General features: G+C 40.4%; 2 protein-coding genes across 2 annotated transcripts in view; one reads left to right on the plus strand and one right to left on the minus strand.

Annotated features, from left to right (window-relative positions):
* mrpl45 (mitochondrial ribosomal protein L45) lies at window positions 1-7,821 on the plus strand. The gene is made up of 8 exons (XM_038712518.1): window positions 1-154; window positions 795-990; window positions 1,441-1,558; window positions 1,778-1,876; window positions 3,341-3,389; window positions 3,485-3,634; window positions 3,980-4,153; window positions 7,372-7,821. The coding sequence occupies exons 1-8, from the start codon at window positions 92-94 to the stop codon at window positions 7,468-7,470; spliced, it is 948 nt and encodes a 315-aa protein (XP_038568446.1). The 5' UTR covers window positions 1-91; the 3' UTR covers window positions 7,471-7,821.
* Window positions 7,822-9,864: 2,043 nt separating this feature from the next.
* si:ch211-156l18.8 (probable G-protein coupled receptor 158) overlaps window positions 9,865-13,182 on the minus strand; it is a 32,962-nt gene continuing 29,644 nt past the window's right edge. The window contains 2 exon segments of the mRNA XM_038713253.1: window positions 9,865-10,325; window positions 10,328-12,917. Of these exon segments, the coding sequence (XP_038569181.1) occupies window positions 9,931-10,325; window positions 10,328-12,917 (2,985 nt within the window). The 3' untranslated portion in view covers window positions 9,865-9,930.

A 13,182-nucleotide genomic window follows, 5' to 3' on the forward strand; every position in this document is an offset into this window, starting at 1 on the left:
TTAGTGTCATGAACACTGGCGGCTACTGTGGAGTTTATTTTGAAAGTGGAAGCGGAAGTTGTTTTTCCTCACGCTGTCAAACGGTGGCAAGATGGCGATGCCCATGAAGAGGACGCTGGTGGCTCTCCATAGAGCAACATGTAGCAGTTTGAAGGTACTGAGACATTTAATAACGCTTTAATGTATTGTATGCAGATATTCAATATGTTGAGGAAGCAGCTCAGTTTGTTTTCCTTGTTATGAACACGTTACACTGCACATAGTCCTTAAGAGGCTAGCTTAGCTAACGTTAGCTAACGTTAACTGTCAGGATATAACCTCCACAGATACATGGAAGCCTGTTTTAGACAGGGAAAATTAAATGTTAGGAATAACTAAAATCAACATATTCTTGATCAAGTCAAAAGTATGGGATAGGAGGTCCAAATTAAGAGATGTACAAAGGCAAACACATCATTTTAACTTGCAGTCATATTATAACTCCTTCTCAAGAGCTGTATGGTAGGTCTTCCTAATATTTTGTCCATTCCATTTACATACGTGAGGGGGGCAAAATATTAGAAACACCTTCCAGTGTAACATACAACACTACTATAAGCTCAGTAATGTCTGTCTGACAGTTTCACCAAAAATGGAAAAGGTATAAGCTCATATTGTGGAAGTAGAATTAATGTCAGACCTGTTTTATTAGATCATGTACCTAATAAAGTGGCCAATGAGTGTAGATTGATAAACTAATTTTGAAAAAACACCTCTGATGATAAAACACGTATTTGTCGTCATCCTCCTCTTAGAATGCCGAGGCGTCTTTGGATGTGCGGCATCCCGTCCCACTTTTCCTGCCGGTCCGGACCAAGAAGCGGTACTTTATCCCACCAGCAGTGGGGCTGAAGGGGAAGAGGGAAGAGAACACAGAGGCCAAGGCCCGAGCAGCAGGGATCGTCTTCAGACAGGAGTACTTTGAGAGGCCCATTAACATCTCCTGCACTGGTAAAAATGTTTACTGACAGGGATGCATGAAATTGTTGCTGGTGTGGGACTACTTCGAGGGCAAAGTGTCAGAGATAGCGTAGGAAATAATTAAGTTAAGTTAAGCCGGATGTTGCCATATAGACATAAAATAATGACCCCAGTCTCTTCCTCACAGTAAGGAATACAGCCTTTTATTTTTTTACACAGTACTCAGAAAACTGTTTTGTTTTGGCGACTGGTACAGAAACGCAGGTGTCCAGTCATCGTCTGGATAAAGAAAGTGTTGTATTAGTACTCAACAACAGCACATTTGTCCTCAAATGTTTTATAAGAAATGCCAGTTCATAACCCAAAGCGTGTAGCTACTCCTCATCAATCAGACGGCAGTGAAACTATTTCTTTTGAAATATCTCTCCTGGTTGGAGGGTAGATACTGATTGATCAGTCCTGTCTGCTGTCCTTTTCCAGCGGGAATCTTTGACCCCTACATCCCCCCAGAGGGTGACGCTCGTCTTTCCAGTCTGTCTAAAGAAGGCCTGAAACAACGAACCGAACAGATACGACAGAGTGCTGCCTCACAGCTAGCGTAAGATTGTCCTCATGTGGATGTTTTTCTTGCCAAACATATCTGGATCTTGCAGGAAAGAGTTTGGTGTGGCTGTGTCATTGATAAAGAGGACGCTTGTTTCTTACCACCTTTTTTCAGCTGTTATAATGAATTAGATCCAAAACATTTTAAGATGATAAACGTTACAGGAAATGTGAGAAGGCTGAATGTATTTGTTTTTAATGTTGTTTCTAACAGGATTCGTAAAATCAAAGAGCACGACTCCGAGTTCAAGACTAAGGATTTTGCAGAGCGAGCTCAAGAAATCTTTATTGAGGCTCACAACTCCCTGGCACAGTAAGAAACTGAACTCATGTCTCTCACCTCGCTCAGCCAGCTGACACAATTTGGCTCAGCCTCTTAGTCAGCGAGGGATGCTGAATATTACAGTGAGACATTTGTTATAGAAGTGAGAAATGTGAGAGCAAGGTGGCAAAGCTCTCTGATAAAGAAACGATCCTTTGTTAACAAAATAAGCTAAAACAAGTTTGGTAAGTAGGTAGGTTTATTGTCACAATATAACGAGTGATAGAGTGAAATTGAGTTTTGTAACTCCCTTCTGCTACATAGCAGACAATAACACTGGAGCAGTGCTGAGGATGAATTAGAGTTTAAGAGTCTGATAGCTTGGGAGAAAAAGCTGCTCTGCAGTCTGGTGGTGTGGCAGCAGAAACGCATGTATCTCTTCCCAGAAGGCAGCAGGGTGAACAGGTACTGTCCTTTAGTATCCTTTGGGCTCTGCGCGAGCACCTCACCTCACCGACATCACTGATGCTCGGGAAATGGGTACCAATGATCTTCTGAGCAGTTTTAATCACCCGCTGCAGAGCCCTCCGGTCCTGCACCGTGCACATCCCATGCCAGTTTGTGATGTTCCCAGTTATGATGCTTTTCTTTTTTTGTTCTACTTACTTTGATAATTAATTAGCTGATTCTCACAATACATTGCAAAGCTGATGTACATGGACAGTCGTGTTGCCCTTTTACTGATATCAAACTGTGTGATACGTTCTTTTCTCCATTTAGGACAGTTTCAATCTTAACAAATGAGCAGAACCACAGTTATTCATTGAAGTAAGAGTCCAGTCCAGCTGTTTTTAACAGCATCTTCCTATGACTTAAAGAAGACTCTTCTGATGCATATTTTCAAGTCCTTGGGAAGTATTGAGGATAAAGATTTCAATTCAAGTTTAATTAGCAAATATAATTTGCTAAGATAACTATTAAATGGAGTGTGAAAGCTCATTCTTGGCAATATGAGTAGTTTGACAAAAAATCAAGTAAACAATAAAGTAACTTTGAAGAATTCACTTTAAATGGGCTTTTGCTCTGTCTGATTAAACCTAAGTTAACTTGGCAAACTCCATCTGCTGATCAAGGTGTTGTTGAAAATCCTGAACCTTAATTATTTTTTGTCTATTACTAAATTCATTCTGTACATTTCATCAACTTTGTTTTTCTTTGTTAGAAACAAAATGGCACAGTCATAAAATATCTTGCTCACATTTCCTCAGTCTGGTTCACATGCAGTAACACATATATTATAATATTTAATTTGAACAGTGTTTTGCTGCTCTCCCTGCCAAAGCAAAATGTCTCCAAATAAAAAGATTTTTGCTGAGCAACAATTATCTAAGTGAGACTTTATGTGGGGGGATTGACAGGAAGCAGAGCTTAATGTACAGTAATGCAGCATGTAATTTCATCAAACCTTACAAATGTTAAGATAAGTACGATTAACACCTGCTGTTTGTTTTGCAGGTTCAACAAAGAGAAACTTCACTCCTTGGTGACAGAGAGGTGTTATCCTGTAAGTGCTTCTTCTGAATGTTGCTGAAGTTGTTTACTAATTTAATTTCATCAAATCCTAATTTTACTGTTTTTCCTCCTCTGTGCTGCGTTCAGGAGATGACTAGGGGGAACCGTTACAAGACGATCCGCTGGAGGTTTGTGGAGTCCCTGGAGCCGCCCAAAGTGGTCCACGCCCGCTGCCCCGACATGGTCAGCAAAGGCAACCTGTACGGCCAGGTGACGGTCCGCATGCACTCCAAACAGGTACGACTCCTATGTTAATAGACTGTTGTCATCTCAACTCATATTCAGTCATGATATAGTGATACAGTATTTGTGTGCAGAGCTTTGTGCGCTAGTTTACCTTTATTTTCCATTTTTTAATTAGTACAGCTAGTCTGTTTCAGTATTTCTTAACCATGTGCTGCCAAAGCTTAAGTTTTGAGCATAAGTACTGTAATGTATCTACGCTGCACACAGTTAATTGCAGGGGTGAAACAAAGCAAATTCAAGAGCAGATTTTGTGTTTGCACCCGGGCTTAAAGCCAAGATTACAATCAGGATTGAGATGACTCGATGAATCCTCTTTCACGTCTGCTTGTCCTGCAGACTCTGGCCATCTACGACCGCTTCGGGAGGCTGATGCTGGGCAGCGAGGAGCAGCCGAAGGACGTCTTAGAGTACCTGGTTATAGAACGACACCTCGTCAATCCCTACGGCCGATGGAGGTTACATGGAAAAATAGTGCCGTCCTGGGCTCCTGCCAAAGACCCCATTATTAAGGTGACCCTCTACTCTGCAACAGCTGAAAATATCTTTCATATATCTTTTAGTAAGAATAAGGCAGAGGTCCAAGACACACTTCCCTTAAAAAGCAGATTAAAAAACCTTTTATAAACTTGCCAGTTCATACATTATATTATATTATTACAAAATTATAAACGCAACACTTTTGTTTTTGCCCCCATTCATCATGAGCAGAACTCAAAGATCTAAGACTTTCTTTATGTACACAAAAGGCCTGTTTCTCTCAAATATTGTTCACAAATCTGTCAAAAATCTGTGTTAGTGAGCACTTCTCCTTTGCTGAGATAATCCATCCACCTCACAGGTGTGGCATATCAAGATGCTGATCAGACAGCATGGCTATTGCACAGGTGATCCTTAGGCTGGCCACAATAAAAAGCCAACAGCAACCAATGGACTGTGATCAGTATTTTATATACTTTTATGGATGTATTCAGAACAGCTACTGAGTCAACATATCCATCTCTATGACAACTGAGCAAACTCCATCTGCTCAAAGTTGGAAGCTCCAAGAAAAAATGCTTGTTTTGGGATCTGTTTTGGAAATCTCTCTGCTAAAGAGCTGAAATTCAACTGACACATTTGATGCAACGTGAACTGGCCAGTTACTAAAGGCTGCTGTTTAGTTATTTTTTGACAAGAACGTTTTAATAGACCTAAATCACATTAGGAGAGAAGTCGGAGGAGCATGCAGAGCTGTTGACAAATAGCTTTTATTTGATTTGCCCAGTTCGGGAGACATTTATCTCTGATATTTCTGCCTTCATCCTAATAAAATAAATTTGTGGTGCTATCATTATTGAATCGATTACATTTAAAAGCCGACAGCAACATGAAACAAGAAACAATGTCCCAGTTACTCTGGATAATCCACACAACACACTGTCAACAGTTTTCATATGGACTCTTTGTATGATAGAAAGTAATACCAGTGAATGTTGAGACAGAAATCTCAGACCCAGATATTTCAAAACCTAGACAAATAAAGGCAAAACTATCTGCATATCTAAATGCCACTAGAGGTAAATGAGAAAATATATTTTTTGTAATTTAGGTGGCTCCTTAAGCATAAAGAGCTAATGTTCCTCAGTCTACAGGTTTGAGCATTTGAATAATATCAGTGTGTTCCCGATCGCTAAGCTCTAGACTGAGCGAGAGGACTCCTGTCGACCTGATTATGTTGTTCACAGTGTGAAAGCAGGAATAAACCACATTTCTTCTCTGCAACAGTTTTATTACCTAGCATATCTCCATTACATATACATATTTTGGACATGCAGCAGGAGGAATAGGATGTTGTGGTTAAGTCTTATGCACATGAACTACCATTTAAAATTTATATGATTTCATGACCTGTTGCCTATAATTTATTCTCATATGGTACAAGTTTCCTCAAGAATAAACATGTGAGCATCAGCAAAGGATACACAAAGCCTTGTTAAAATCTGATTACCTGAGAGGTCATGTTGAGTGTCTGCGCCACTTTTCACAATGTAGGACTGGAATAGAACCAGACTTGCATTATACGCATCACTGCAAAACATGGAATATAATCACCTTAAATCTGTGAGTCAGCCCCTGCTGTGTCTCAGATATAGCAGACAGATGGAGCGGTAATGTTGCCTGGAAGGTGTTTCTTACCCTGCTCTGATAGATCGTAAAAAAAAAAGCTTCACCATCAGTGTGCTGCAAAAATGTTAAAGGATAATTTTGGTGCTTTTTAAACCTGGGCCCTACCTGGGTTGAATTGATTAGTAGGTATAAAATGTTATGAAATCTGTGAAGTAGTTGGCTTCAGCTGGCAGCCGCAAACTGACTGCAGCGTATTCCTTCAGGGCAATTGGGGCCCATCAAACTTACGTCCACAAAAACTGCTTCTTTTTGCCACGACAGGTCATACTGTTATTAGATTACATTACATAAACTTTATTGTCACCAAGGAGAAACTTTTCTTTGGCCCAAAGTGCACTTGCAGCTTCGCAGACAAAACATACATACACAAACAAAAACCACACATCCGCCCAGATAGTAGGTTCTGAAGCACCGGCAAAGCAAATTCAGCCGAAAATACAAGAGATAAAAAGGATAACAGTCGACCAAACATGTATAAAAATCCAAGGTTACAATAAGTAAGGCAATATGTAAATGCACCTTTCCATAATTAATATTATACCAGGTGTCTGACACTATCATGGAAAGGATCCCTAAGAGTGACTCCCTTTGTTTTTAACAGGAAACTGAAGTCTCGCTCAAGGACAATTGAAAGGCAAACATAAGCACTTTTGTGGATGTAATTTTGACGGGCACAATTCCCCCAAAGTCTGCCGTCTGAAGCCATCTACTGAACAAATTCCAAAACTTTTTGTACCTACCAGTCATTTTAACACCAAAATATGGGAAAATAGGGTCCAGGTTCAAAAATACCCAAAGAATCCTTTAAAGTGATGACACAGGAGATCCCTTCTTTATTCTCATAGTTCGTTAATGTGACAATAAGGAGCTTATTAATGTGATCACAAAGCAGAACGTTTCATCCCTCAATAAGAAAACAGGAGGAATTAGATTTATGTAATTTATCGCAACAGAATGAGTCTTAAACGGTGTGCCTCCAAAAATATTTAAACGTATGTTTTATTGTATATTGGTTGTCTTTACCAAAAGTGATTCATTTCATGATTTCTTTCTAGACATTCCTTTTTTTAAAACACCTTGAAGCTCTTACATGATATACAGTATATCTTAAACTCAGTTTCAGCAAACCTCTGAGGTTTGACTATTTCTTTGTGGGTATTTTAGACTCTGCCACCTGTCAATCAGAATCTGTCAGGTCAGCTGACAAATGAAAGCAGGACTCCAGCTGTAGTCCATGAAATCAAAGAGAAACAAAATCCAGATTTGACACAATTGCAGCTCTAGGGTTTAGGGGACAGTAAGTGGTGAACCTCCAAGTATTTACTTGTAAAATAACTAAGGTAAATAGCAAATACCTCCTAATTCTAAGAAATTCTGGGAAACCATTTATTGTGATATAATACAATACTTTTTGGATATCACAAACTTGTTTTCTCATCTTGGTCCTGAAGGTTAATTCCCCTTGAAACACAAGTATGGATTAGATGGCACTTAAATATATTTTATTAACATTTGACTCTGCTAACAAGTGATACTCATCTGCTCTTCTTACATTTTTTCAGACTGTGATGATTCCTGGTCCAGAGCTGAAGCCAGGACAAGAGTTTGAGGCCCTCAACTATGAAGTTCCCAAACCAGAGGCAGTTCAGTGGAACAAATAGGCCACCAGGTGGCACTGCTCTTTTCATCAAACCACAGGAGGATATTATCTGCAGGCATGGGCCAAATGCTGTTTAAAATTTGGCCATGGTTGGTTAGTTTGTCCACTTTGGCAGGAAACCAGGCTTCCTTTGGAGGCTCTTATCTGTTTGAAAAACTCTGTTGGCTGTTGAAATGATGGAAACAGCAGGTGAGATTTAGGATGAACAAACCACTGTGTCCTGCAGCCAATAAAGCTGCTTCTGTCTTTGCGATGAATTACCACAGAATAGTCACAACATTTTCAAGTTTTCTTTTTTTTAAATAAAATTAACATGTACATGTATAAAATAAAATGTTCAGATCTCCAGAAATGATATGGTTTATTTCTCTGATGATTGTGCTGCATGTTGACCTCAGGAAATACAAAAATAAAGTGCCCCATCTGCTTCTCTTCACACCAGTAGATTCTCTTTATCAGAATAATCTTTTATAGATGATGTTGCATACAAAATGGAAAACCGAGCATAGGCTGTTTCTTTATGCAAGTTACAACAATATTAGATTTTTTTTTTTTACGGAACAACAATTTACAGCATACTCATTCAAAAACACACTTACATGCAACAATGCTCACAGAACTAGGTCACTCCATTGACAAAAAACTTGGTGCAGTGTGTAACAATGAGATCACTGAATGAAAAACCTAGTCACTGTAGCAGAAGTGCTGAAAAACACCTGATTTCACAGACAAATTGCTGGCATAGACACAATACTCAATTACATCAATACAGAAAACTGTTAATATTAAGTTTTATTTTTCATAAAACCTTTTTCAACATAATACTGGGTTTTAAAAAGTTGCAGTTGTCTGTATCTGAAACATAATGATTCTGAAAGTAGGACTCATTAATGTCAGACATGAAAGGTAGGGCCACTCTTATAAAAATATCTAATAGTCACAAGACATCTTTGATTAATCCATAAATTGATTTAATTGAAATAAAATCTGTAATTTCTCCAGTATTATCGGTCGTCTGCATATTAATGGAGTCATGCATAAGAATCTCTTATCTAGTTCCTTTCAAAGACTTCAAGGAATATTTATGAATATTAAAGTGTCGCCAAAGATTTGACTTTTTAAAATGATTATCATTATCTGCATAAAGTACCCTGACAAAAATGTTTGTAGTTATTCAACAGATAGGGGCAGCCCTATTCTTCATTGAAACTGAGGCCTTACCTCCATAACTCACATTATTTACAGCATTTAGATGGAGAAAATTTGGAAGCAGGTCAGGTTAGCTGCAACATAAACTGCAAAAAAATTACAAAGAACATCAAATTGTATAGGACATACAATTTGATGTTCTTTGCAATTGCCAAACATTTTTTAAAAACTTATTTTTCACAGTGTGTTTTTAATATTAAATCACATTGTCCCATCTCAATGAAACTGGTGTACAGTGAGCTGCATCCACATAAAAGGCATTGACATGACTTTCTAAATGCACAGATATAAAATGTTTAGGCTGCTTTTCACTGCAGTTTATTTAAATTTATGTTTTTTTTATTACTGAATCAAAAGTAAGGGAGTAATATCAATTATTGGCCTTTAGTCATGAAATCAGTCTTAAGCAAACAGGTTTGCATAGTTGTATTAATCATTAATACCTGGTAGAAATGTAAATTGTCATCAACTGTAGTTCTGGTGGCGCTACTTTACATGTAACACTTTCCTGTACTTTGAAAATATGTCCACTATTAGGCTGAATTTATCTGGTGTATGCTGGTTAGGCTTCCATCTTTAATTAAGTTCCATATTTTAGGCCCTGTGCTATTTGTGATTGTGAGCACGGTAGACTTGTTAAGTTCAGCTTTTGTAACATATGTACCCCAGCCATGGGTCCAGCATATTGTACGTACATGGCAAATATGTGAATTGTCACCTAAAAACATACAAAGACACACAAAAACATTTTAATTTAAAATGGGGGGGTAGAAGCAGGAAGAAAAGGGACTTCATCTAAATGCCTTAGATGCCCTTCCATCAGCCAAGAAATCAGTTTGTAGTTTACTGCTGGATTGATTAGGGACATACTGAGTGTGCAATATGTGCTCCAGTTAAAAGAAAACATTTTCAATCAGGTTTGCACAACTTATTGTGTCCAGCTCATCAAGTCTCAACTACAGGCTTAGTCAGATAGTGGCATAGCCTAAATGGATAGTCCAACCTGAAATAACACAGCCCTAAGTTTTGTCTTTGAGTAGCCCAGGTAATTGTCCAGCAGAAAAGGGTTCTCAGCTCTGCACGCTGCAGAAGCTGTTAGTGAGCTGACCCTGTTCTCTGACCTCCCCGTGGAGCTGGAGAAGTTCAGCGTTCCCCTTCCACAGGGTGCCACCAAAAATGGTTAAAGAGTTCACATTGCCCTTGCTTTAGCACGAGGGGTCAAAAGTGGAAGCAAATGCGGGCTAGATTTAGGTCACAAGTCAGGTGGGAATACAAGAGCCTCAGCAGCACATTCTGCATCGTCCTCTTCATCTTCCTCAGGAATATTCTCAGGCTCCCATGTAAAAATGTCAGAGGCATTGTCTGTGAATGAGCCAGATCTGCTCCTTACCATCTCCCAGGGACACAAAGCATCACGGCGGCCCAGGGCTAGGTTTTCTTTGGACTCCATCTGCTCTGTGCAGATATCTGCTGGAGTATCTTCTACATTAAGTGGCTCCTGGTTCTCTATGACTTCATCTTTGTCAGTGTTGGGAATATCAGCTTGACTTTGGGTTGAAGTTTGTGGATCCTTAGAGTCCCAGGGACAAATGTCTGCTCCAGTGCTGTCTTGCTTTTTGACAACTCCTGGTTCTTCTGTCTCCCAGGACAAACATCTGCCAGAGTGCTATCTTGCTTTTTGAGAACTTTGGGCTCTTCTGTCTCCCATGGACAAACATCTGCCAGAGCACTATCTTGCTTTTTCAGAACCTTTGGTGCTTCTGTCTCCCATGGACAAACATCTGCACGAGCTGTGTCTTGCCTTATATGACTCTCTGATGTTTTGGGGATCTCTGATTTTCCTGATTCTGGTTCACTACTATCCCATGGACAAACATCTGCCAGTCTTTCCAGTCCTTGTGAACCCATCTTGCTAGCTGCGGATTTTTCAGGGGGCTCAGTTTCCCAGGGACATATGTTTACTCTTGTGCCGTCTTTTCCTTCAGTCTGTATAGAAGCAGCTTTCAAAGGCAAGACACCTTGTAGTGAGTCTTCTGGTTTGTCTTGATGTCCAGTCTCCCACGGACAAATATCTACCTTGATGATCATTTGTGAGATTGTGTTTGTATTTGTTGGCTCTGTGTTGCTCTCTTCCCATGGACAAATGTTTTCCATCGTTTTAGGGGGATCAGGGAAATCCCATGGACAACTTTCTGTTGTCTTGGTCACTTGTCTGCCCAAATGCAGGGCAGGTGATTTTGCGTTGTATTTTTGCTCATTACTTAAACTCTGCTCTTTTGATGCCGCCGTGTAGACTGCAGGTTTCATAACTTCTTGTCGAAAGGGCACTGTCAGCGTTCCCTTGGTCTCCAAAGGACTTAGATTTTCATATACAACGTCAGGCTTGTCCTGAACATCCCAAGGACAAACATTAGAATATTCATTTTCTTGCCTTATTGAAGGTTGGGGAGTTTCTGCAGTCTGCCAGGGACATATGTCTGCTGCACGTTTTAAAGACTGTTGTGTCTGTGAATCTATGGATGGTTTACTATGATAAATAACGGGAACATCCTGCGATTCCCAAGGACACACATTACTATGAGCACTTCCTCGTCTTTTCGCTTTATCTTGCTCTTGAGATTCCCACGGACATACATTACTATGGGTACTTCCTCGTCTTCTCACATCCCCTGGCTCTTGCGATTCCCATGGACATACATTAGATGGTTCAGATACCTGCGATTCCCAAGGGCAGACGTCTGCTTTAATGCTCTGCTGCTTCTTTGATCCCTCTTCTTCCTGGAAAGTACCAGAAGTACCAGTTCCATCCCATGGACACACATCTGCATAGGAAACATTACGGGTTGGTGTTCTTCGATAACTACCTCTTCTGCGGGTCGAAGGAGTTCTACAGCTGCTGGCAGTTTCCCAAGAACTTATACTACTACGTTTGCTATTCTGCCTTGATAAGAACACATTTTCATAGGTGCCATCTTTTTGCATATCCTCCATGTCCCAAGGGTAGACTGCAGATTTGACAATAACAAGCCTTCTTGGGCTTCTGTCTGTAGAATCCCCAGAGGACAGTCTGATGGCATTCTGCTTCACAAGGCATGGTTTTCCATCCGTTGTCATACTTCTTTTCTGCAGTGACCTCTTTTCTATGCTTGGACGTCTGCTAGATGTCCCTGATCTTGGTGTTGTGGAAGCACTTTCCTGACTTTTTTGTGAGACAGAATCCTCTTTATGTAAACTTCCCTCCTTGCTTCCTGCATCCATGGATCCCATAATGGATTTCACAGAGAGCCACTTAGTGGTAGTGGTGCGGAAGGAAAAGATGCGTTGATCTTTTGTGACCTTTGGTCTTGGAGTGCCTGGTGCACTTGCAGACACAGTGAGCTGTGGTTTGGGGGACTCAGTTTCACCTTTTGTTGCCTTGTCCTCTGAAGGATTCTTGTCTACAGGTGGTAAATGGTCCCAGGGACAGATAAGTGCCTCGGGAGATATTGCCCTTTTTTGCTCACAATTCTCAGAATTTGCGTAGGTGACATGCTTCTGGTTCTTGTCCCCTGATTGTTCTTGCTCCACATCCCAAGGACAGACCTCAGCCTTGTCAAATGACTCTGACTTGAGAGCACTCCTGGTCTGATCACTAATGGATATGCTCTGCCTGGACCTTGTCAGCACTGTGCTGGCTCTGTTAACCTTAGCTATGTTCTCCATAGAATGGGCGGTAGTTGAGGTTAGACTCCAGGACTTATGGAGCTTGGTATGATCAGGATGCAGGAGATTGGTATCGATTGTCAGATTTTGGGCACTGGCTGACTTACAAACCCCTGGTGGAATATCCAAAGAATCAGTCTCAGATCGCCGGGATGATCTCTTCACAGCGTTGGCCTTTAACATGGAGTCACGTAAAGAAGAGTCTCTTTCCCTGACATAGTGATGATCGCTTTGAGACTTGCGCATGGATGGAGATGGTGTTCTCACTGAACTCCTGTAACTGATACTGACAGATACTGTATCTGGGGCCCTCCTGAAAGACTCAGACAGATTCACGCTTCTACTGTGGAAGGATCCATCTTTCTCCTCGCGGCTGCACTGCCGGCTCATGGTTTCTGGGATCTCAGCAATGCGTCTAATAATGGATCTCCCCAGTGCACATCGAGAACTTCGTTTCTTTGACAGATGAGGGTTGTTTGCAGTCATCTTCTTGGTCTTGTGGACTTCTAACTGGGCATATAACTTCTTCAGTTCATCCTGGTGCATATGAAGAAGGGTGGGAATTGATGAAGGGATTAAGGAAATGGTTGAAATGATTGTGGAGAGGAGAAGATATGGAGAGTAACAAGTCAGAGGAAAGGTAAGAAGAACACAGTTTAGGATAAGAGAAGGATAAAGGGGGGAGAAATTGTTGATTGTATTTACTGTTGATTTATGATTTGAATTATAATACATTTAAGATCTGTTTAATTGAGTCTACATGTGGTCATAACTGACATTAAGGGACATTTATTTTTCTTTA

Source organism: Micropterus salmoides, unplaced genomic scaffold, assembly GCF_014851395.1.
Source record: "Micropterus salmoides isolate LMB-PRFRI ecotype aquatic unplaced genomic scaffold, ASM1485139v1 Ms_hic_scaffold_1, whole genome shotgun sequence".
Classification (NCBI taxonomy): domain Eukaryota; kingdom Metazoa; phylum Chordata; class Actinopteri; order Centrarchiformes; family Centrarchidae; genus Micropterus; species Micropterus salmoides.